General features: G+C 38.9%; 1 protein-coding gene across 1 annotated transcript in view; it reads left to right on the forward strand.

Moving 5' to 3' along the window:
* The window catches only part of FREM1 (FRAS1 related extracellular matrix 1), a 99946-nt gene that overhangs the window by 41022 nt on the left and 32151 nt on the right, over nucleotides 1–26773 (forward strand). Inside the window, exons 19-27 of the mRNA XM_018556493.1 lie at nucleotides 807–995; nucleotides 1197–1399; nucleotides 5211–5352; nucleotides 8197–8392; nucleotides 10504–10768; nucleotides 14607–15021; nucleotides 17342–17543; nucleotides 17723–17867; nucleotides 26595–26724. Of these exons, the coding sequence (XP_018411995.1) occupies nucleotides 807–995; nucleotides 1197–1399; nucleotides 5211–5352; nucleotides 8197–8392; nucleotides 10504–10768; nucleotides 14607–15021; nucleotides 17342–17543; nucleotides 17723–17867; nucleotides 26595–26724 (1887 nt within the window). The remainder of the gene's footprint in view (nucleotides 1–806; nucleotides 996–1196; nucleotides 1400–5210; nucleotides 5353–8196; nucleotides 8393–10503; nucleotides 10769–14606; nucleotides 15022–17341; nucleotides 17544–17722; nucleotides 17868–26594; nucleotides 26725–26773) is intronic.

Consider the following 26773-nt stretch of genomic DNA (forward strand, 5'->3'; position numbering starts at 1 on the left):
AACGACCCCAAAGTATACACCCCCTCCTCTATGGTGCTTTTCTCTGCTCGCTTAGTGTGTTTATAGCAAGGCCTTTCACTGGAGGTAAAGAAAATGAACCGCAGCCCTAGACATCTCATTGCATTGTTGCATAATTCCACTTTTATTAAACTGTTGACTCTGTTGATGTCCAGCCCACCTAACAAATACTTTCTTGCAGGGCTTATCCCTATTTTAATAAACCCCAGTTATTTGCTAATGGTGTTTAAGTGTCAGTGTATTGGCTGGTTCAATTAAATAGCGGGTCATCACTAGAAATGTTTGCCCAACATTCCCAGCAGCTCTTGTGGGGATCATTGATATACTCCTATTGGCACATGCCTGCTGTGCCTAATGGTAAATCTAGCCCTGAGCATAGATGAAGCTTAGGTTTTTCAGATGCATGAAAAAGTATTTGGACTGCTTTTATTACCTTAATTAAAGGCTGTGCCCAAGTCCTTTCTGGATCTTCATAGGTTATGCATTCAGACATGTCATCTGCGCACCAAAGGTCATTTAGCATGCATATAATTTGTGACAAAAAAAAACTCTTACTTCGTGGCATTTGGTGTGTGAATTACATATTTGAACTTGTACTTGTGGAATGGCACCATGCATTTTGGTTATCCCAGCACCCAGTAAACACGAGGTTGAATTATTGCATAAAGTGCATCTGGAATCTTCATTTATTCGTATCTGCTTTGTGATAGTAACGTATTAGTGTGCTTGTCTGCTTTCACAAAGCAACATTACCTTATATCTGAAATCATCTATTTTTCTATTTGAAGGTGGAGGAAGGAGAAATGATAGAGTTAAATCCCTCCATAATAAATGTGTCAGACATGGATGTGCCCCCAAATCAGTTACTATTCAGTGTTGTTCTGCAACCCCAGCATGGCATGATTTTGGAGAACAACTATGGTACTCACCACATGAAAGAGTTACTTAAAAGTCTGAAGAGTAATACACTTCCTATGGTGCAGGATTTCTCCATGGATCACCTTAACAATGGTAATTATTTATAAAATAAAATAAAATATCCTATAAAAAGTCTTATATGCATGTGATATCCACAAATGTTGTTGTGTTGGGGAAAGAGGTTGGTTTTAGCAATGCAGTGATTTTTATTGGCATTGGCATTTCACATTGCATTGTCCTAAGATATTTGCTTGTCTTAGGCCAACCATAGTGACCACATATTAATGTGTACAACTAATATGTTTTTTATTTCATTAGGTATGAAGCTAGTGTATTTGCATGATGACTCAGAAAACCTTGCAGACAGTTTCACAATCCAGCTGTCAGATGGAAAACATGAGGTCAAGAGAACGATCTTTGTCACTGTCAATGGGATTAATGATGAAAAGCCTGTGCCGACAACGTAAGTTTAATTTTAAAATTCATTATGTGCTATAAGGAATGTTAAAACTGTAAGCATGTTCAAAAATAGATATTTAAACAAGTCAGCAATGGCATTTGAATATCTTCCTTTGCATGTTCACTTTAAAGATTGACTCATGGCAAGCAGCTAAATACACAGTTGAAATACACACATGTGAACTGTTCTGTCAGCCAAAAAGTTGAGATCTAGGTACCTTTGCCAGAAAACACAGTTATGCCACTGACGTCCACTGCAGTTAAATAGTACATTTCAGTCCACACTTTAAAGCCTTCTGATTGGATAATAAAGAAACAGAAGCATTTTGAGGAGTCTGCCATCCTGCTCGAAGCATATTAACTGTGCTAGACTGACCGCACTGTACACTGCAGCAGGTTCTCCTCGTACTGAACCTGCATCTCTTATTCTATGTCCAGCTGTACAGAGGATTACAGGAAGCTGATATAAAGACAAATCATGTACTATTTTCATTGAATGCCGACTTTATGTTCGCTCAGGGGCATATCTATGGAAAATAGCATCAATGGCAAGCAGTGAAATTGCCCCCCCGTTCCGAACATCTGATACCCATACACACAATTTAGTGGCACACATATACACATATACTTATATAGCCTGTGAAGCGGTCCATCTGTAAGGTGTATATAATATGCTACTGCAAAAATGACATTTTGAAATAAGACAAAACATTTGCTGGTGAATTTTATTTTGCAGCTTTTATTTTTGACCAGATGCTTGTCTGATATAGATTTTAAGAGGAAATCCTACTCAAGAAAAAAAAACCCATCACCTTGGGGTTCACCCTTCAAATCCATACCAGACCCTTATCTGAGCATGCAGGCCAGGAAAAGGGGGAGGGCAGCCAGCATGTGACACCCCTCCTGAGTCACACCAGGCTTCATTTACTAAAATTATAAAAAAGGACCAATACATGACTTACTGATAACTGTATATGAACATACAGAGGGGTCCACCCAAGCCATACCATGACAACATGCCATGGTTGGACCCCCCCTGGCAAAGCACCTTGTCCATATGATGATGAGGACAAGAGCTTCTTTCCCACATCTGGTCTCCAAAACCATGTGGGAGGTATGTGGGTAGTGGCTTATCAGACTCTTTAAAATAAAGGGGGGCCTAGATATCTGCTCTACCCCAAAACACTGACCCTTTTGTGAGTCTTTTATGAAAACAAACAAAAAAAAGTCCCATGTTGCACATCCAATATCAACCATCATCAAAAATGATGCAATTCCTTGTCAATCATAATGAATGATGCCGGCAAACCCGCCAAAACAAGAAACATGCTGACTGCACAAGATGCTGCTAATTAGCAAGAAACTTGGGTTGCTTTACTTCTGGAGATCCGCTTTTACTAGATTACCCTTGTGTATATGGGATCTAGTCCGTCAACCGTATCGGTAACCAATTAATAGCGTATAGAAAAAACACTGGGCTGACTGCCTTCAAAGGGGAGGCAGTCAAGGGTTCAACAGAGATTGGGACGGACCAAATTTGAAAGATCATATAAAAAACAGCTTTATTCGTGCATAACCAAGCACCATTCAAACTTAAGAAGACATAGATAAAATCATGAAAGTTCACTGACTGTAAGTCTATTTTGTTCTAGACGGTTGTTATAGACCCTAAAAAAGTTTAAACACCTTTGTTCCAGTCCTTTAGAATGATTCCTCTTTTGCTTACAGATTCTCCTTTGTGTTATTTTAACTGACCTAAAGAAGGTATCAAAAAAGTTGTTTCTTACAGGGTAGATTGTATCCCCATTGTGTTGGTATTTTAGTCAAAAATAACACAGAAAAGGTAATAAGATGGTTTGGATTGTTTCACTAACCCTTCCGTATATCCTTAGTGATAGATACATTTCTCAGAGGAACACGGCTTCATTTATCTCTTCGTGTGACCTCTAGTTCTCACTTTTCCAGTGTACTCTAGTTTTCTGTTCTATCAATACATCAAACTCATATAGCGTCATTATTTATTCTTTCCCACATTTTAGTTTAGAGGATTAACTTAGCTTAGAAGATGCTTCAAAAATAGGAACGGAGGAGAACCAGGAAATGATAAAAGAAAAGTTCCGTTGTTTTAACTCACATAGCCTTTGAGGGGATATCTTCTTATTCTTGTCTAGGAGAACCTTGTGATCGGTTTTTCCTCCTTGCTGTCAAGTCCGTGTTTGCCTCGGCCGAGGGTGTATATGAAAGACAAGTATATGATATCTTTTGTCAGATCCAAAAGAGTCGGTACTTTCTTTATCAGTAAGGATATGTTGAGAGCGTCCGAAGGAAGGGATGTTGGAGCGTGTTAAAGGTCTGGATTTGAGGAGCAAGCTGTTTGTTTTAGATTTGGGTCATCCAGCCATTCCCATGTGCAGCGTCTACACGTTTCGCCCCTCCCCCAGGGGCTTCGTCAGGACGTCCTGTGTTTTTTCTATACAAGCTGCTGCTAACCTGATGGATTTCTAGATGCGAATGACAGCCCCTTGCCCAGCAGCTGATTATAAACAAAGAGGTGGAGTTGCTAGTGATGTAATTGACCAAATATGGGCATGGGGCCATATTAGGTCAATGTTGTCACCAGCATTTCAACCCCTTGGTTACATGCTGGGAGATCTCAGATTACAGTTGAAGAGGGTTCAAGATTCTACAGGGCTTTTAGCAGTCATATGCTTATTTTGACCAAGGCTGCAGGCTGCAGGCTTAGCAGTGTGGTGAGACTTTCTGACAGAATGATTGAACTCAATTGTTCAAGGCTCTGCATGATCTCTAAGCAAATATAGTGGTTGTGATGGAGCTCAAGCTCAGTGCTACTTACATCAAAAGTCAGGCCCCGTCCCTGTTTCAGAATTTTTAAATCTTTCTCGGCTTGACTCTATACATTAAAATCACCAAAAAGAAAAAAAAAGAAACTAACTGAAATCATATTGGTCCAAACACCAAATCCACTACATGCCCATGTATTCTTCTGTCATGTCCAGAACACAATATCAAATGACAGATTTATAGATTTCAATGACAATTTTCTGTGCCTTCCCAGAGCTGACCTCACAAATGATAAGCTCCACAAAATTAAGCATCTCACCAATTCCTTTTCCCAAAAAATTTTGGAAACGTATACAACCTCAGAAAACTATCTGAACTGGCACATTCAAAGGTCCCCCTGATTTGATGCTCGCTCCTTCATTTTAAAGATCCCTTTTCGTAAGAGCCAGAAAGAGGACTAAGAAGCTCTATCGTGCCTCTAGCCTATTATGGCAGGCTTATTCATTTTGATTGATGCCAATTAGGATTATTTCACAGTGCAATCAATATAATACAGACATATAAAATACAATGCAGAGTAACAAAATAATCCCATGTTCCACTGGCACATTTTTAAAGACAATTTGGCATTCCACAGACCAAAAAAGCTCTATTGACAGGCATCTAGGATATAGGTGTGCAACATGAGCACCAACAGGTCTTGTCCTAAAAAATGCTTCAAGTCACTCTGTAAATTTCAAACAACATAACCCTAGAATGAGAAACTGGTGTGATGGCATAAGATATGAAACTTTAGACCCCCATATTGTCAGTTTTACAATAGTTAAATCCGGGAACCATTTTTGGTATCTTAGAACTATGACAGACAGATAAAAGGACAGTTAGAGAAATACCACCCTGACTTCAAGGATGCCAAATTAGACCCTAGGTTAATACTATACGGTGCCTTCAAAAACTTATAGCTGAACAATCTCACAAAATATTTGTTAATGATGAATATTTTTTTCCTGCAGGCACTGTGAAGTAGTACTAAGCATGGGTGAACATTACATTATTTCAAGTGCTGTACTGTCAGCAGAAGATAAAGATACGCCGCGAGAGCAAATTCACTATGTGATTGAAAGCATTCCAGATCAAGGACAACTTCAAATGAAGGCTTGTACCAGCTCTTTTAAGCTCATTTAAATATGCTTTATTTTTTCGCTCTGTATTATTCTGTCATTATTTTATTTGTTTTCATGCATAATGAGTGTTAGGACAATATTAATTGATTCTCAAATATAATGTTTAATTGAGCTAATACATTCAAGTACAAAAGTAAGTAAGTGATAAGTCTATCTTTGTTTCCTTATATAGAGCCATATGGTACGCTCATATTTAAAGCTGAATGTATATACCACCAGCACTCCTTAGTTCAATGCAAAAAATGCATGTCGCAAAAAAAATGAGATGCTTTGAGACCTGCACAGGGTCTCTTTGTCAGACAAAGTGACAGATTTAAAGCAGGACTCAAGGCAAATGACTAAATACATGGTTAAAATATGTTTATTATTTTACGTGTCAAAGGGTTTGTAATTCTGTAGAGGCAGCCTTCTGATGGGCCACCTTGCACAGCCAGAAAGAGCATTCTATTTCTCCCTGGTTCAGCTTTCCTAGATCCCCTTCCATGACAGGAGTGATGATGCTGATTGATTGCCAATAAGTAGAGTGGGAGAGGTAGGAAGCTGCCTTGTTGACCCTAGAAATAACTATGTTGCCTACCCAGCTGGGAAAGGTGGCAGATGTACATATTAGATTTACAGAATGACTAATCCTTTGACAGGTAAAAAAAGTAAGTAAGTATGTAAACTGCATATTTAGCAGTTTGCCTGTAGTTCCAGCTTAATACTTTTAGTCACTGTCCTGGAAGAAACATGCTGATCAAACAGTAAGTGCGAAGTCAGCCCTTCCAATCTGCATACTTGTTTTAAGCTAGTGCCTCAAAAAGTAATGACTGGGTTAGCATCTCAGCCCAGAAATAGGCATTTCCAGAAGGAGAGATGGCTATTTCAGATGTTAAAGTATTACAAAAGGCCTGGCATTTTTTTTATCTTATAGCATTCTATGTATTAAGGTAAAAAATGCTCAGTACCTTTCTATAATATAACCTTTCTTTCCCATCCCCCCACACTTATCTGTGGTTGCTCGTCTCCTCTACCGGGACCAGGAAGATACGTATTTTTCTGGTCTCTGCGGAGGAGACGAGCGACCACAAGTGTGGGGGGTATAGGGCATTCCCCGAACTTCCTGGTTGTAGGGTAGATTCCTTCTGCCGTCGGTCAGACTGTGGACGCACACCGCTAGGTGCAGGAACACGCACGCATGGGTGTCTCCTCAGCTGTTGGTTGGCTGATGGAGATACCCACAATCAGGGGGCGGGGCTAGTGGTTTGATGAAATAAAAAAAGTTGAAAGGAGAAAAGTAAGTCTGGCCCTCATAATCATAAAATGAGAAAACAATTCAAGTTTAATTTCACTTTAATACACACATTGCGCCATACAGTATACTGTATATAGATATACAATATAGAAAAAAATATTAATGATGAGGCAGCCAAACCAAAAGTAAATATGTGAAATACAACTAATTTTGATGACTGAAGAAAACTGGGAATAAAGAATCTAACTGGATATTATGAGCAGCAGAGCCAGTTTTGCTGAAGTTTTCATAGCTGCTAATAGACATGTGCGATTTTGTTTTTTTTCCAAATTGAAATGCATCCGAACTTTTTCTGAATGCCATTCTGAATTAATTTATGTTGTTAAACATTAAAATTAAATTAAAAGAACAGCAAAAGTCCTATCTCCAATTCATACCAGACACTTTAGGTCTGGTAGGAATTTTAAGGGGGACCCCAACACCAAAAAAAAAGTGTAGGGTCCCCTGGAAATCCCTTACCAGACCCTTGATCTGAGCAGCAGCCTAGCAGAGCAGAAAAGGGGGGACAAGCATGCAGCCCCCCCCTTTCTGCACCATACCAGACCACATGCCCTCAACATGGGGTGGGTGCTTTGTCAGGAAAGGGTCGATGAGGACGCTGGGCGCTGCAGGCAGGGGAGCTTAGTGCCCAATTTCATAAAGGGGGCACCCAGAGGCCTCCCCCTTGTGAATGAGCCCTCCCCATGTTGAGGGCATGTGGGATGGTATGGTGCAGGGTGCAGGTGCATTTTTCTGCTCTGCAATGCTGCTGCTCGGATTAAGGGTCCGGTATGGGATTTTAAGATTTTAGACCTAAAGGGTCTGGTATGAATTGTGCTGCAACAAAAATTTGTTTGTAAATATTATTTATGAAAATTAATGAAAATTTGCGGATTCATCCAAATCCAAATCCCCAAACGAATTGACTTTCTGATCCGAATCCAAAAAAAGAAATAACGAAAAATCTGGACCGGAAAAATGTTTTTGCTGGCACACATGTCTAGCTGCTAACAATGAATAAGCTCCATGTGATCACATGGAAACTGTTGCAACTGGTTGCCCTGTGCTACAGAATATAACACCCGTTATCAACTTGGACTTTCTTTTAGAAAAAGCAGCTAATCTAGCAGTTAATACTTACCTTCCCAGCCACTGGCTAGTTCCAAGTGCTGTCATTTGGGAAAGAGGTGTGTGCATAGCCCTGCATAGCTTTTGGTGTGGCAGTGGGGGGTAACATGGAGAAGGTAAGTAGTAATTTCCAGCGGTGTTTCTATTTCTTAGTATAATCTAGGTAAGATACAAGTTCGCTAAAAGAAATTTATGACAATTGTGCTTCCAGTTTTTGTTTCTCACTTTCATTAGTACATTAAGATCTGATTCCAAAAATATACTAATCTAGTTAAGATACAAGTTCACTAAAGGAAATTCATTACAATTGGTCTTACAGTTTTTGTTTCTCACTTCCAGTAGTACATTAAGATCTGATTCTAAAAATATACTAATAAGCATGTCATTTTATGAAGTGTTTTTCTGTTATCTTAGACAAATAACATCTGGGGGAACATACAGGCTGGTATGAAGTGCACTCAAGAGGACATTGACATGAACCTAGTTAGATATGTGCACACTGGGATAGTAGGATCAAAGAATCAAGACAGCTTTACTTTTCACTTATGGGATGGCAGAAACAGATCACCACAAATGCAGTTTCACATCACAGTCAAAGATATGGAGAAGGGTACGTATATGGGACTGAATCTATCTAAAAATGTATAAAGAAGCATTGAAAAATGACGGCAGAAAAAGGCAAAGTGACCATGTTTTCCATCAAGTCGGCCTTTTTTTTTTTTTTACATTATTTTTTTAAACAGTAGTTTTTTTAATTGTATTTATTTTTGTTTGCTTTTTCCTCTTTTTGTTGAATATGGACCTATGTTTATCCCAAGCATGCTTAGATTAATTAACTACCTCTGCTGGAAATCTGTTCAAAGCATCCACTGCCATGTCACTGTGTCCTTGATCTTGAGCTTCATACTGAAAATATTGCCCTCCTGACCCTTATTCACACCCAAATGTATTTAAAGGTTTCAGTCATGTAGCCCCTTTCCTGTCTTTCCTCAGTACTGTACATATTATGTTCTTGCAGATTCTCCTGATATGTTTTATCCCTTAAGATCTTTCAACATTTTTGTTGCCCATCTCTGGACTCTGTCTTATCAATATCTTTTTGTAAGTGGATCTACAAAACTGGACACAATATTCTAAATGAGATCTTACTAAAGCTGGCGATCCTAGAATATTTGCTTTCCCCACTCCCTGGTCACACTATGTGTTCATTTTGCAATGTATCAAATTGTATCAAATTGTATCAAATCAAATAAGTTAAGTACAACACTACTGCTCATGAGCTGGTTTTACCCACTTCTGTATATAGCTTCATGGCCTGTATAGGGCTTGTGGGGAAGAGGCCCTTGTCCCCATTGGCACGGGGACAGGGTGCTTTTCCAGGGAAGACCCTGGAAAAGCACCCTCCCGGTGCCGAAGGCATGATGCCTGGTATGGGAGGGAGGAGGGGGCACACGCCATTTTTGGGGGTGTGCTTCCTCCTTAAAATTCCTACCAGACCTTAAGGGCCTGGTATGACTTTAAGGGGGAACCCCCACACACTTTTTTTATTTTTTTTAATGGGGTCCCTCCTAAAATTCCTACCAGGCCTGTAGGGCATGGTATGACTTTAAGGGGGAACCCCACACACTTTATTAACTGTTTTTTCTTACATGGGGCCCTTTCTAAAATTACTGCCAGACCTTAAGAGTCTGATATGACTTTTTGGGGGAACTCCACGCTTTTTATTCCTAATGGGGTCCCTCCTAACATTCCTTACCTAAAGGGTCTGGTATTGGGTCAGCTTTGCTGCAGCAGGTTCTATACATCGTACAGATGTGTCACGTTACAGGCAAGTTCAGGGGACCCCCCAGGCACGATATTTAAAGGATTTATTTCATTTTTATTGTTACCCTTTAAGTGATGTTAAAATCACTGCTCCTTTAAAAACTGTATTTTTAGAAAGATTTTTTTTTCATTGATTCATGCCCCCCAGGGCAGTACCCGGATCCCCATACACTTTTTATGACCAATGACTTGCATATAAGCCCTCTTAAAGGGGACAATTGTTTTTGAAAGTTCTACCCCCATAGACTTTCATTGAGTTCGATTTAGAACTTTTTTGATGTTCTAAAGTTCGAATTCAAACTGAACTCAGGCCTGTTCGGCCCATCACTACTGTTCACCACCAACAAAAAGCATGATCTCCAGATGTTTCTTACAAGCTGGTTTGGCTGACCAGTAATTGAGCCAAAGGACCCTGTGCATTGGGTTATAAATAAGGCCTATCCTGGACACTTGGCACATCCCCCAAGCTATCTACACAGTAGAGCAAAGATGTAAGCTCCAGCTGTTGTAAGTGGAAGGTTATGTAAGGATAGACCCAGGGTCTTGCGCCATATGTTTGGTCAAGACAGCTTAGACAAATAGATATGGCAACAACCACCGGTTGCATAGCTGGGCCCATGAGGCCTTAAAGAGTGCCTCAAATCACTTTTGATTCCACAGAATCAAAGTCACCTAATTTTCTGTGTGATTTCTGCAAGTGCAACTGGTTTCTATTGGATATCACATTTACATATCATCATTGCCCTTTGTGCCCACTGAATAAGCCTAACAGTGTTTTCCGATGGTGAGTTGTTACAATATACAAATCATTTTTAAATCTATAAATAAATACTGCATGTAGTGTATAGCACATTTCATCATAATGTTTGTGTCCTCACATGTTTTATTTGTCCCCAGGAGACATTGTAGTGTCTTTGAAAATGCTCCATGTGTCAAGAGGTGACAGAGCCATCATAAGTACTGATGTGCTCTTTGCTTCTGATGGCACTGACAAACCAGAAGAGTTGCTCTACGTGCTCTCCTCACCGCCTCAGTACGGCCAGATTGAATATGTCAACCACCCTGGAATTCCCATAACAAGCTTCAGTCAGATGGATGTGGCTGCTCAGACTGTCTGCTACTTCAACAATGGCAAAACTGCAGCTGCTGCTGATATGTTCAAGTAGGTGTCTAGATGGCAAACCTCTCCTGTCTGTCTTTTTATTCTGAGCTAATAGATGATTTATTAACCTAATCTCCCCACTGCCAGGACACCACTGTGGGGCTCAGCCTTTCCTGGCACCAAAGAAACAAGTGAAGTGTTTTTGAATCAATCTTTGTTGCAAAGCTTGATTCCACTTTTCAAAATTACCAGTTTGATGTCTAGTAAAATAGGATGCAGTATCTTTTATAAGAAGTAACAGATCTTTGTTTCATTGACTGAAATACTGTTACTTTTCCTACTTTTTAATATTGAAGCTATTAATAATCTGTTGGTGACCAGAAGAATTTAATATTATGCAAAATATACAATTTGATAGTTTTCAAAATAAATATACCTTCCCACAAAATAATGATTATAGTGACACAATGATTTTTTAGCAGGAGGGTTATTAGCAGAACCTTCGAAAACACTGACATACTAGAGTCAGTTCACTAAAGCATAACGCATTCTGTGTTTTCATTACTTTAAATTATTTAATAATTTTTTTATAACTGACAATTATGTTTTTAATTCAGTGAAGGGCTTTGTTTGCAAGGATCAGATGAATTTACAGAACACACCTTTATAATATCGATTGTTTGCAGTATGAGTTTAATAAGTACGTTTTTATGAGGTGTCTATTGAGAAGAGCAGGAAAACTAGTCATGTAGATGAATATAAAAAGGATAAGGTAATAAAAGACCTAGCTCTAGACAAGAAATGCCAAGTGAAAAGCCTAATGTTTGGCATTATGTCTCAATTTTCTTAAGCAAATACATTTTTGTGAATCAGTTGCAAAGTTCTGGTCAGTGACAGCACTTTTTGTTTCAGACTGACAATGCCAAACCACTTTTTCACATTTGGTATTAGCATTTTCAGCCTTCTGTGTGAGCTCCTTCAGCTGGCTGTTGGTCTGGCTGTCTATCAGATATATGAGGCAGCCCCGTAGCCACATTAGGCTGACAACACTGCTGCTAGTCATGAGTTAGTGGCATACTGTCAGCCTGCAGAAAGTTCTATTACTGCCAATATTTCCAGGAAAGAAACTTTGAGACAGATTCAACAAAAACTATTTACTTAAACTGTATACAATGAGGCACAATGCCAAACACGCTGAAACATAGATGTAGGGTTTACATACACTTTAATTACAAAATTGTGCTAATAAACACACTTAAAACTCTAACAAATCTTAGTAAATGGACCCTACAGCTTAAATTAATAATATCCTAAGAGCAATCAACAGATAATGTGGGTTGGTGGCAGAAAAAAAAATGGCAACTGCTTATCAATTTAACAAGGCAGTGCACAATGGGAGGAACATGTAAGTGCACAACACAAACATTCCCCAGCAAATCACCAATTGCCAATCAGTAAAGATGATCAGTTCTAGTTGGTTCACTGTCTTGATTCCATACATTTAGAAACATATGTAAAAACTGTGTGACCACCCTAATGCAGTTCTTCTCTATTAACAGCACCAAGTCCGCTCTAAGACTCTAGCAGGCTATCCACAATAGGGCTGTTTCCTCTTGTTTACATTTTATAGGAACAGTTCCAATTGGTTTTACTGTATTTTAAATATTTTTCATTTTGACTTATTATAAAACTTGACACATTTTATTGTGGCATAAAAAAATCCAATAAACAGAAAGCTTTGGGGCCCTGTGTCATTAAAGAATTAATAGGCAAAAACTGGAAACATGTATGCTCTTGAGTGTTTTCAGTAGCTGCTGCATCTGGTGGCGGCATGATGGCACCTGGTGGTACAGTGTCGTCTCACAGGAGATTGTCACTGGTCCAGCTTAGTGATATAAAACTGCTTTGTTTTAGAATAGAAATATAATTAGGAACCCTAAAACAAAGACTTGTTAATTTTTAAAACTCTTTTAATTAACATTTCTTGCTGTTAAAAATCTGGCAGGAGCCCCCATGTCTGCTAACCTGGTGTTCTTCCCTTGGCTGTATTCGGGAGCTGGCCAGAACAGCCGGGGCAACATCAATTAATGTGTGTCTGAGTGATCAGATTTAATGTTCCACTATTGCACTTTCCGCAAGTCTGAAATATTACTACGTATTGTCTGGTGCTTCTGGGCTGGAAGAAGAATGTGGCACTTCATGTTTGGACAGATGACACCGAGTGATTAGCAACCCCTGACATCAGGTGCCGGCAGCGGTATGCCAAGTACAGAAGCAAATGTCCTCCATTTTGACACGCTGGCTTGATTCTGCATTGAATTGGCACTATTTACTGCTCCTCTGCATTTTTTTTCTCTTTATCTTTTCAAATTCCATGACAGATGGCAGCCTCTGTAGCCAGTTCCATCACCATGGAGCTGCAGGCAGCACAGAGGATCTGTAATGTTCAATTGAAGATGTGGCCCCTGCTGAGCACCAAAGCCTTTCACTCTCAGATTTTAACTCTTTCAGCTTAGCCAGTTATTCACCAGAGTTGTGGCATAGAGCAGTGAATTAGTGGAGTATTGCTGATACACTGGATCTGTAGAACTATACTGACATAAAGTTTTATCTGCCTGCTAAGAATTATTTGCCAGCGGATTTATTTGAGCATCTCAGCTCAATAAAAAACTTTGCTTTTTAAGGATGATTGATTACCCTGGCTAAAAGGAAAACAAAATCTTACAGCTTTTTTTATTATATTGGTGGTTTATTGCAATACATTGGAGATCAAGATACAAGCATAATGAGAACAGGACCATTTTATTCAATGGTTTATCTCACATCTATGTGGTTATATGTGGTATGCTTTGACAGCACATTCTCAAACTTCTGCATGCAGTAGTTTGGGTGCACTTTACATGCAGTGTTGGGATAGGCACCCTATTAGGAAAGCTTTCCACTACACTAAAACTGCAATTTAAAAAATCTTAGGTCTTTTTGATCCAGGGTTTTTTCATTGCTCAGATCTGAATAGCCCTTAGTGTGTGTGATGATACTCTTTAATATAATGCCATCCCTAATTTTAAATGTATGCTTAACATAAAGTCTTCTCCCTATTAAGGGAAACAGCAATCTGGGCAAGTGTAAGCAAAAACTAAATAACTAAAATGTAAGAGTCAAACTAAAGGTATTTTTAAGCATCAATTAAAACTGTGCTAATGCTTCTGGCAATAATGCCAACTCACGTCCTAGCACTTCATTTCTTCATAACATTTGGTCCTTAAAGGAAAAATGAGAAGCAATATTTTCAAGACATGCCACCTGAGGGGACCTAAGTACAAATGATAGTAGTGATTTAATCTTGTTTAATCAACATATGTGACTTTGACACTATAGAGAGTGAAGCACAAGCACTTGTTCCCAGAAATTCTCTAGAAAGGGATTTGCTGTTGCAGTTTAGAAAATTGTAAGCATGCAGATAACTACACCCACCACACAGATAAACACACTCTTCATCCTTCCCAGCAGTTTATAGTTAACTTTGTTGAAAATTGAATTAAAATAGGCAAAGTCAAGGAAAAGATTTACTTTCCTTAAACAAATCATATAGAGACGGACGCATGAAACGTGCTAACAGAATAGTATTTTGATGCCTATAGCAGTCAGCAGTTTGTAGTAGTGATTTATTTTCACATCATGGACTGCAGAAATGATAGTTGAAGTTAATCAGTTGCAAGGAGAACAATACATTTTTCTTATAGCATACTTTTCATACATCAGCCCCAAAGGCTGTAAGGTCCTAGGAGATCTAAGATGTTCACAAACTGCTAGGAAAACCTTTGAGTAAAGGTATGTTATTTCTTTTGTGTAGATGGTGAAACAGGAACACATGCTGAAGGCTACCTCTTTTTGCCAGATTCCTTGTCAGTAATGGGCTGCAGACAAAGCATGGGACCTTGCTCGTTGCTGTGGAGATGGTTGATAGGACTCCACCAACATTATCCAAAAACTACGGTCTTAAGCAGATGAAAGGATCAGTAGCACTGATCTCTCCTGACATTCTTCAAACCATGGATCCTGACACAGCAGCCGAAAATATTACATATATGTTAAAGGAACACCCTCAATATGGACAGATATATTTGAGAGGTTCACTTCTGCAAAAAAACAACTTTACCCAAAGAGATATTGATAACATGCATGTTGCCTATAGACACAGAGGCCAAGATGCTCAGATTGACAAGTTCACATTTGTTGTGACAGACAGGTCAAATCAAGGGTTTCTAATCGATGGGAAAGTGCAGTTTGATCCAGTACCTTTCATCATACAAGTAAGTGTTCAAACATAATATCGAAAAAAATTACCAATTTGCCATAGTTAAACGCTGGCATTTAGGATGGTGTGAGGCTAACCAAATAAAGTTAAATTGAAAGAAAACTCTTTTTTACTAAAGTGACAAATGATCATCACCCAGATGAATCAGTTGGAAGTAAAGATTCAGAAAGTGCTTAATCTCTGTGAGGTTCTTGTTGCTGTCTATAACATTTTTCTTTCACTAACTCAGCTATTTTTGTATTGCTATTAATGTTTTTTTAGATTTTACACAATTTTTACTGCAAAATTTACTAATGGTTTCATGTAGCTTAGGAACCAAAAATGTGATTGCTAATATAATAACTGACAGTAATATTTCTCCACTCTCCAATCTATAATCCAATTGCTTCTAGTGCTTCTAGGCAGTTTTTATTGATTCCCTTGATAAAGATATTTATTAATTTTTTTTAAAAACTGCAAAAAGGACCTATGAAAAAGTAATGAATTCAGATACTTGATTTTACAGACTTTTTATAAATAGACCTCACATGTGAACTGGAAAAATTAGCTACACTCTTGGGTGTTACTGTCCAGTGACTTCATGTTCTACATTTCTCCCATGCATTTTCTGAACATCTGGCATGACAAATGTTGGTACTTCAACTTCCACCTCAGCTAGATAGATGGAAGCAAGTCTGATGGTACATGTTTATTTCACACAGGCTATTAGCAATAAAACTACATCTAATCTGACACTATATTCCGTAAGTAATGAATGGAAAGAAAGCTGAAATGAGTGCATTTAATTAGGCTATTGTTTAGTAAGTCTTCATATATCTCATTGTTATGTAAATTTGGGAAGTGCATTTGAAACAAAAGAACTGCAATAGAAAGAGGAATTAAACCACCCCAAATAAACATGAATCTCATATTATAGTAAGGAGGTCTCAAACTCAGTAATGTCTGGGGAATTGTATAGGGGATGGAAGTATCTATTATTGCTTCACTCTGACAGACAAAGTATGGCTTCCATCCAAGAACATGAAACTACTCCCCATTGTCTGCAATACCAGGATTCTTCAGAGAATGCAGAATTGGGGCACATTGCCAGCAAACAGTGATTGCCATTATCTTTAGTTCTTGTTGACACTTAAACTGAGAAGTAAATTTGAAAGACAACACTAAAATACATCAGACCCTCTAGTATGCATGTAGCTAATTTCTAGGCCTTCTTAGTCACTCTTCTGTGGAAGCTATACTGCCTGAATTAACAAGGTTTGACTGTCACATGGGTTTTCCCAGGGAAAACTCAGCTAAATCAAAGTAGAGTCCTATCAGTTCTTTTAAAATGTTGGCTTCGTATACAGACAGTAGCAAATGGTCAAGAGTTTTTATTTGGACATTGGATAACGTTGGCAGATGCAATGCATGTTTCACATTTTTGGGGCAGTGAATGCATGGATGAGGGCACACACTGACACTTAGTACAGGTGCAAAGTGTGTTTATACAAACACATTGCAAACAATGCATTACACACTTCCCTCTTTCTGGTATTTCCAGATGTTTCTGGTTTACATTTGTTCCCCATACAAACATTTGCTCTAATATAAGAGTGCAGTACAGGCAAAAAGCACAGGATGTTATCAGGTAACAAGATTTCTGTCAAGTAGTATTTTTTTATCAAATTCACATAAAATTTATGTAATAGTATATTTAACAGTCCAAAAGGGAGCACATAGGAGAAGTCCATTGTTAGAGTGTACATGCACTTTAATTTTGGAATTTCAAAAGAAATATTTACCAAAAGTCTTTGTAAATGAGTTCTAATGAAATGTGTGACATTATTTTGTTACCTAATGACACCAGACTTGTTGTGGGAGTTTGGTGTAGTTGTACACAACTAGAATTGCACAATTCTGGTTCCATCTAAGCTTAAAACTTTACCAAAGCACTCTCAGAGCCATGAAGTGCTTCAAGGCAACACTGGGACACCTATACAGCCCTGGCATTTTAAAAATACATGACAATAATTTGTTAGGAAATAGTGTTTGCATTGGCACTTAGCCACTAATGCCAATGTCCTATCGCATGTGTATAAACTATAATAATTTATTACTATTTTATCTAATCAGGATTCTCTAAGACTAGGCTGTATAGCCTGCTTTATGCCAGCCTACATATTGCCTTAGAGAAACCGGCCATCCTGAAACACCAGAAAAGTCCAGGCCTGTCAAATACATACTTTATGCTTGCTACACAATTCTTTACATTTAATGATCATTCATTGACAATCTAAAATTACTTTGAATTTTCTGTATCAATTTTGTTTGCATAGGTGGACTTTCCAGATGACACCAGTCCCAAAATAGTCCATCTTCAGTGTGCTACTAAAGTCCAGCACATTAGAGATGGCCAGTATGGAATCTACATTACATCTAGGGAATTAAAGGCTATTGATCCTGGGACAGAGGATGAAAACATTATCTTCAAGATATTAAATGGACCTCACAAAAGTTACCTGGAAAATGTAACATCAGGTAAGTGGAAACAGATAACTGCTACACAACACAGTTCTCATAGGCTATTGTGAGCATGCATATTTCTAGGCATTGGAATACTCTGTTAAGTAACACAAATATTAAAGTCTTATAAAATATGCTGATATGCACATTTTATTAAATTTTACTCCTTTTTTTAAAACCATTTGTCTTGATAGGTGGAATTATAAAAGAACAATTCACTCAAAAAGATTTAAACTGCAAATCTATATTGTACACCATAAATCCCTCACTTGATGTGTATGATGATGCTATAGAATTTGAAGTTTCAGATCCAGCTGGAAACAAAGCTTTACCACAAATGTAAGTCAAGACACATGGCATTTTTTGTGTGTAATTGGTCATTTTGATTGAGCAGTCTTCAATGTATAATCTCATCTAATAAGAAAACCGTATTACTGGACTGTATCAAGAGAATACATCTCAGCCCCTCCACATATCTTGTTTTCTTTATGATACTGTTTGGTGCCTCTGCTTGTAGATCAGACAGTTGTGACATTGTACACTAGAAATTGATCTTGTCCAAAATTGTTCAGGAATATGCTACCTTAAACAATATTATAGAGTTTCTAGTGCAATACTACTAGGTTCTTACATACCTGTATGAGTATTTAAAGTCCACAACCTTTACTAACTGCATGTCCACGTCAGAGTACCTCGTCCATTTGCCAGATCCAGACCACACATAACTTATCTATATAAGTTATTGATCCCAAAGGCTACACATTATTTCACTTCTGCCAGAGGAAATAATCTATCTCGGTGATCAGCTTCAAATGTTGAAATTTTATAGCATGCTCTCCACATTGATACAGGGTACATACATTGCAAGTTCCAATTTTGGTAACAGGTGTTGCACACCCAGTCAAGTTTCCTCCAGCGTCGTCAACAGGACCTAATGTGCACCTAATGTTTTTGTTGTGGTAAAGGGTATTATGGGGCTCAGTTGTTGGCCCAGCACCAAAACCTCCCCCTTTTCAGTGGGGGCTTGGAACCAGCCACTGAATTCATTTTGCCAAAAATGTCTATGGAAAATACTAGGAGCACCTGTATCTAAAAAACAATCCATGTAATCACGTTAAAACAAAAAAGATAGGAGAATGCACACTTCAAAAATATGGGTAAGCATCATCAAACTCAGACGTTATATTGTAAAACCCATAGTAACAATGGGATCACTAACATCAAACTATTACATGACAAATGCAAATTGTTTAAAATATAAAACTAGTAACCCACCGATGGTTGAGACCCTATAGAATCTAGGTTTTAAATAATAAAGCCTAGTAGTCCACCTCATGGGATCATGGCTTCAGCCTCATCATGGGATGAGGCTGAAGCAATTACAGAATTTGATGGAGAGCACTAACTGTCTAATGGACATAATTGTGCAGGAGGAACTTAGTAAGTACTAAGTAATAGTATGCTTTACTTTATCTGAAGTACTTAGTACATCAGGTCTATGCCAAGACTATACCATTATTGTCTCAGAATAGGGGCAACCATTAGATAAGTTGTATGTATGTTTATGATTTTTACCCTTCTATTCACATGCTTCCAAAATGGAAAAAAAAATAGCACTAACAGATAATTTGGTGGGGCAGCAATAGTGTCATGGACATAGATCACTATATAAACTTTATGGATCTAAAAGCTCACATTTAGCTCACATTTAGGTAGCAAAGGTAAGGACACAAGTATCACATTAAAGATTTTTCACTCTCCCTGGGTGACAACTATTGCAGGTTCCAGTAAATGTCATATGCACTTGCATGATCTTTCTTGTGCTTGAAAGTCTGCAGTCATTTAAGTGTTTTTTGGGGGGCCATACAACAACATGATCATCTGTATAGTAGAGACTTAAAGGTACCTTAAATGTCCTTAACAAATTAGCTATTCCACACCCCCTACACCTACCAACCACCTTATCTGTCCTATGCATCAATTACATTCAAACTTAAGAAAACAAATTACTAAAGATTATTAATTGATCATACTTACCAAATTTTGTATACCAGTAGCTAATACCACCTAAAGGAGAACTATGGGGTTAAGGAGTTTCCCCATAGTTCTCCTTAGGGTAACGGGAGCATACAAACTAGCGTCCTCCCGTCACCCTAGGCTCAGTATACCGCGAGCTGTAGCTCACGGTATACTGAGACGCCGCAGCTGAAGCGGATCCTGACAATTATGCCGGGATCCACCCAGCTGCGTGACTGACAGCTGGCTCTGCCTATCTAGAGGCAGAGCCAGCTGTACCCGCCCCCTCCCCCGTCCGTTCCGCCAGTCAGCGCTGGTGGATCGGAGCGGGGAATCCAGCCCCTCCCCTGTCACGGCAGAGAGCCGTGACAGGATCGAGAGGTGAGCAAACGCCGGTATGTGTTCGCTCACCTCCCGATCTACTGAGCCGACCTGTGACAGTCTCATTGTCACAGGTCGGCTAGAACTGAGGTGAATGAAAAGCACTCACCTCATAGTTCTCCTTTAATAAATACAACTCTTAAATTGAAAAGTTCTTATGATTCATATATATTTTTTTTTGCAACAATTGTAAAGTTTAAATCTTTGAAATCTGGTTAGCAAGAAGATTTTTCAGGCTTAAAATGTAACATATACAGGTTACAGGACAAGTTCACTTTCAAAGCAGTTTGCATCAGTATAATACAGTTAACAACTGAGGGAAACTACAGCAAACACACAACTGTCATAGATCAATCAGGCCTATCCACATCCCTGCATTGTAGTGCAGTGTTAACGTAAATACAACTTGAGTTGTATGAGTTTTACTGCATCGGTGTGCGTTTTGGTGGGCAAAAGAAATGATTTTTTTTAACACAGTTTACTATACAATACATAACACATGCTGGAAAACACGGCAATAATGCATGTTGATGTGAATTACAAATGTACAGACCTGCATGCAATTTTGTACAAAGCAGGATGTGAATTCAGCATAAGCAGTACCCAGGAAATATTGAGACATATTGGAATTTTTAAGAAAACAAAATATTAAATCATTCCCTATATTAGGAAACAGCAGCAGGTCATTGTTTTAATAATTTTCCTTTATAAATGTGTATGTTAGTTTATAGTCCAAATTGTCACCACTAGATGTCCTTCTTGACTTGTGATCCAGTGTTTGCCAATGTACAAAAGTAAGCTGGTAATGAACCTCTTATTGGATCATCTATTTTAGAGATGTTTAAGCAATACCTAAAAACAAATTTAACCTCAGTATAGGTATATTGCTGTCCTTTGAGAATTGCAAATATAGGACTGGGCCTAGGAAACGATCCTGTCATTTATAACAGGCTATAGTTGTGTAATGTACAGAATAAGTAACCATACGGCTTAGGTTTTAAACCATTACCAGCTGTGGTTATAAGCAATTATCCCATCTGCAGTTTTTGTTTTTTTTTGTTACTAAGTTTATATCTGTAACATGTTTAGTTGCACTGATCTTTGCTTTTTATTAATACAAGGCTATTATGGTAGAACAAACCATTACAGTCAAATAAGCCCACAAATCCTCACATACACACCAGCTTTTCTGGAAAATTCAACATTTGTCATGCTGCAAGTCTGGTACAGAGTGTGGATGAAAAAAAATTCACATCCACAATTGTGCATTCAACCTTTTTGAAATTTGATCACTCTGCTTTAATGTTTGTATAACGGGGATCCCTATCCATTCCTGTGTTGAGCTGATACGATTCTAAACACATAACTTTTTTTGCCGGGTTTGACCTCCACTGGGTCATTTTAGAGGTCCCTAAACTGGTTGCGGATATTTTTAACACTCTTATAATGTCTGTGATAGCCAGGCTTATACTGTATTTTCAGTACAGAGCATGCATGTTTTCTCAACCTGTATTATTAAAAATGTCCTACAGTGTGGATGAAAGAGATTATAAAGGTTAACTCTTTATGGGCAGAGGTATGTTAGTTCTTTTAGTCTCATAAACAGAAATAAATGGTTTATTTTAAAAAATGATAAATATTGTATGTCAACAGCACATCATGGACCCATATCATATAGTCCAGATATTTATTAAAGTGATCACATAATTAGTGTAGGTGCAGTGTTTTAGGGCCACTCACTAAAAGGGCAGACTGGGCCACCAAAGCATGAAGGATGCCCTTGTAAGCCCCAAGTATGTGGCCAAAAAATGTGATAAGAAGTTCCTTGTGGAGGTGGGGGTCTGTCATTTTATAGCTTTTACCTCTAACTTTAATTCCTGTTAAAGGCATGCCTGCTTCTATGTGCTGACTGTTCCACCCCCGGCAATGTCATTTCCATCAATTGTCACAGTGCACTGCAACTTCAGCAAGTCACTAACACGACTGATAGCTGCCATCTGGCTGCAACCCACCCTCTTTCTTCCACTCTGCCAGCATCCTTTGTTGCTCGGCAGTGATGCGCACAAGAAGTAAAGTCCTCCTTCTCCCATCAGTACCCTCCACAACCTGAATATAAACTAGCCCATGCAGGTGCACCCTGGGAGCTGCTGGAAACTACTGGGTGCTTCTAAATGAACTGACTGTGTGGGCAGGGCGTCCATGAAGCAAGAGACACTTGGCAGCTATTTTGTTTAATAAGTTAAACAGAAAATTCTAAAGTAATCTCAACACTTGCCTTACTACTAAAAATAATAAGTAATTTACAGAAAAAATTAAAACTATATTCTGTGAGAGTGGTAAAATCTATTTTGGGGTCATTTACTAGCACTATGTAGAACTTTCTAAAAAGGCCTTTTTAAAGTGATACAGTTGGGCATCTGATTTACAAGCATGTGTACTAAGGAGCCTGTACATCATGTGACAAGGAGCAGGGAGCTCTGGCTACTGGCTGCCAAATTAAACCACTTTACTATTCGCAATGTTGCATGTTCCCATGACTAAAATTCTATTTTTTTAACATGTCATAACAAGTGTTTTATGTTAATTTAATTTGTTTTACTTTTTATTTACAACCTCACACCTGAAATGTCTGAAACATTAGTGGGAATTGTAATAATTGAAACCTCTGAATTTGCAACAGGATCATTTCTAAGTCCATCCCTAGGCCAATAGATGCCAGTTATGATGTGACACAATCATGTTTACAAGCCAGCCCAGTAGCACTGCCCCATTCGAGAAAGCAACCCCAAGTCAGCAGTCAGCAAACAAGATGTAACACAGTGATGCCCACCAGCAGCACTTCCCCATTCCTAATGTCACTCCCAGGTCACTGTATACCAAGCAAGATGTAACACACTGATGTCTTCCGGAAGTAGTGTGCCATTCCTGATGCCATCCCCAGGTCAGTGTTCGCCAATCAAGATTTACCAAAAACTGATAAAACAGCCTTTGTTAGAGGTAAACATACAAATATTTTCTGCAATTAACCCAAAAATTAGTCATGGCTTAAAGTCTAGTTTTAGAAAATATTGTATTTCTTTGTTTACTAAAAGGCTGATTCTATGAACCCAAGTGCAATCACCAGGTCAACAGTTGACAAGCTGAACAAAGCAGAGTAAATCCCTTTGCCATCTAGCAGTGCTGAGGCCTATTCTGAAAAAAAAGTAGCAATATTTGAAAAACTGGCTAATACACTTGTACACATGAATTTTGCATAGGCATTTCAATTAATAGTATGTTAATATTACTAAAAGGTTGTGCTCACATGTCTTCTAAAAGAAAATAATCCATGAGAAAAGTGAAGAAAAAAAAAATGTAAACTGGTTACAAAAAAGATTACAGACCCCAAAAAAGGACTGTTTGAAGTAGGATCAGCTCATGGTCACCCAACAATATGCTTGCAGAAACATTCTACTATTTTCAGCCATCTTCTTTAACTCTGCAGTGTCATGTTTGTCTGTCAGTGACCAGGTAACCAAACAGACATGTTTATAGGAAATTATAGGTGGTGACACTATTTATATAGATATGAGATTGTGAACAATTCAGAATGTAAGGAACATACATCTTCATATATGCCTCAATCTACCGTAGAGACTTATCTTCTGTTCTGTTATCTTCTTTGCAGACATGCCTTGTTCAAGCCCTGCTTCTTCAAAAACTGTAATGTCTTGCTCTGTTATGCCTGCCACCTGAGCAGAGTCTATAATTTTTTTTCTCCAAGATGCGTTTTCCACATGGGCAGAATCTGTAAATTTGTGGTCAGATATGCTTTTGCCTTCACTTCAGTTTGTTATTGCACCTTCAGATATGCTTTTTACGTCTAAGAATAATTTTGCATAACTTCTGATACGCCTTCTACATATAAGTTTAAACCATTTGTGGCACCAGATCATTTTTCTAGTACAGCTACGAAACTTTACTTTATGAAAGCAAACCGTATCCAGCCATCATCATCTGCAGCTAATATGTTACCTTTCCAAGGCCATAAAGTCTACTTTCACCTTGACCCCGTGCTTGCAAAATTCAAAGAAAATGCCTTTCTTTTTCTGTAGAAAAAAATTCTGCAATATGTCAAAGAGGGAACAATGCAGGAGAGTGTCACGGTCTGGGGACCGGGGCACTAGGGTATGTGAGCTCCGGGGTTTGAGGAGTGTGTAGGAGTCACAGACAGGAGGGATATCTGGGATGTTGGTCACAGAGAGAGAGGAACTAATGGTCTGTGCGTTCTCAGGACGCACTAGAGGCGCAGAATCTAAGAAGGGCCAGGTATTCGACAGAGCCTCTAGTGGTGAGGATGATTGGCTGCTGGACACCTTCCAGGTTGCAGCCCTCTAGCGCACCCACACAGACGCAAGGGACTAGTCAAAGCACCGGGGAACTGGATACAAACAACAGGTAGGGGAGAAACTTGTAACCAAGAGGAGGAAGATAGGAACAGTGGCACACAATGAGCGAGAGAAAGAGAAAGTCACAAGCAAAAGGTGCAAAACGCACAGCAGAACAGCAGAGTATACTGAAGAGGGTAGCTAAACAAAGACACTCGGGAAGGGTAAGTAGCTTAGAGGCACACCTAGGAGCAGGAAGGTGTAACGTACAAAAGTAAGCAGGAGACGTGCATTGCACATGCATACAAAGAAGCAGGATAACATAGGGAGAAGTACATAAAGAAGCAAAAGAGATGTATGCACGCAGGGGGTGCGGAGACAGGGTAAGAGAGGCGCACAGAAGTAAAGGGTGACAGCAAAGCATAGGACGATACACTGAAAAGGTAAGTGACGGAACTGAAGTACAAGAAAGCAAGCAAATAGGAGGAAGCAAACACACAAGGCTGGAGAGGGAAAACACAGTAGAAGTGAGGCAATGAAGGCAGTATAGAGAGACTCACAGCACACAGGTGTAAGCAATTAAGGTCTGCAGCAATATACTAAAGGATAACCACTGAAATACTATAGCAGGGGCGCAAGGAGCAAAGCAGGGAATAACGCCAAACAAGGATACCAGCTGGTACAGGGAAGCCAAAGGCACAAGGATCCAATAGCAAGCGCAGGGAATAAGATCCCAGGGATGGTTAGAGCCACAAGGGGTACGGAACAAGGCATAAGACTTGCTGCTCACACCAAGAGCAACAAGTGAAGAAGTCCTAAATAGGGGAGGAGGAGAGCAGATTGGCTGCAGCCTTGTGAGACACCATAGGCTGACAGCCCAGAACCAGGGAGCAAAGCGAAAATCCGGATTTCCGGATATTGAGACAGAGAGGCTTTTCTATTTACTTATTGTTAGTAGCAAAACTGGAGTCTCTTTGGTATTCTGAAAAAGCAGCTGGAAAAGTTCTACTTGCATTGTTAAAATTATTGGCTACTCGTTTGATAGTGCTGCAAATCAGTACAGACCCCCATCAAAATAATGTTGTGCAATTCTGAATATATGTGACACAGGGTGCTATGCTCATATTCTTAATTTGGTGATTAGTGATGTCACATAGTGAGTGTCTGGTCTGTGTGACTGAACAGGTCTTCTTTTGGGGTTATGGCCATGAAAAGCTCTCTAAACGTAAGAAAATCTGTGCGTCTAGAACCTGGAGCCAGCCAAAAACACTGTGTAAGATCTTTGGTTCCACTGTATCACATCAAAGGAATTGTGTATCGTTCTACTGTACTACTTGAAACACAATGCTGAGTGATGGGATCATTTGTTTGAATATGTTTGCACACCTGTGTTATAAATTTTAGATAACTAATGTCAACATCTAAAAGAGGAACTTCACCTAATGTGTGTTTTTTTATCTCGCTCTTTTGCTGGTGTTATGCACAATTTACATACTCACCCGCCCAGCATTGTCCTGCTATAATCTGACATGCATCTGCCACACTCTGGGTCCCAGGCCACCATTTTAGTTTCTTACATCATCAGGAACCAGCTGTCTCTTCCTCGTTCAAGCAGCCAGGCCATGGTGATGCCCTACCAGGTCAGCCTCCCTTAAACCAATGTATGGAATCTGAAGCATCCTGGGATATGTGACATGCATATCCCAGGAGGCTTCAGAGCAAGTGAGGTGTCATTCTTGCAAGAGGCGAGGCAAGGCAAGTATGGTGGCTGGGAGTGGTCTGGACTGAATAAAAATAGTTAAAACTATATTTTTTTCTTCATGTTTTGAATTGCTAAATGGAGACACAATACTCCATTAAGAGTATTATACTCCAATAAGAGTGCAATAATGTAGTGAGTGAAGGTCCACTTTAAGGGCCTGAGTAATATAATGATTTCAGTACTGTTCCATTAGTCATCATCCTCATGATACTTGAAACTTGCTTGACCATTTACTGTGTGTATGTACTTTTCCAGTCATCTCTTCTTTTGCTGTCATATACATCTTGGATGTTATTCACTGAGCACAATTATGTTGAAATCAGATGGAATCATGTGTCTCAATTCACTTGCAATTTGCACAACTGTGTTATAAATACAATGCAAAGTATAATTATCTCCTGTTAAGTTTAGGCATCAGAAACTTTAAATAGATTCAAGCCTCCATGTGTTCTTTTAATTATGGAAGAAGTATTATCAGTGCATGAACAATCATTATTATAGTTGCACTGTTATTATAACATATTATGGGATCTTTTACAGCTTAAGCCTAAAATGGTCTCGTATTGATTTGCTTCAAGTCAAGTATGAGGTGTGTGAGACAGAAGCTGTGGTGTATTTGAAGCTCACAAGGAGAGGTTACCCTGTAGACTCTGCCTTCATTACAGTGATGGTAACACATATTCATTTCTAAAATTAACAAGTACAAATTGTGGTTGCAT

Source organism: Nanorana parkeri, unplaced genomic scaffold (assembly GCF_000935625.1).
Source record: "Nanorana parkeri isolate BGI_ZX_2015 unplaced genomic scaffold, ASM93562v1 scaffold239, whole genome shotgun sequence".
Lineage (NCBI taxonomy): Eukaryota > Metazoa > Chordata > Amphibia > Anura > Dicroglossidae > Nanorana > Nanorana parkeri.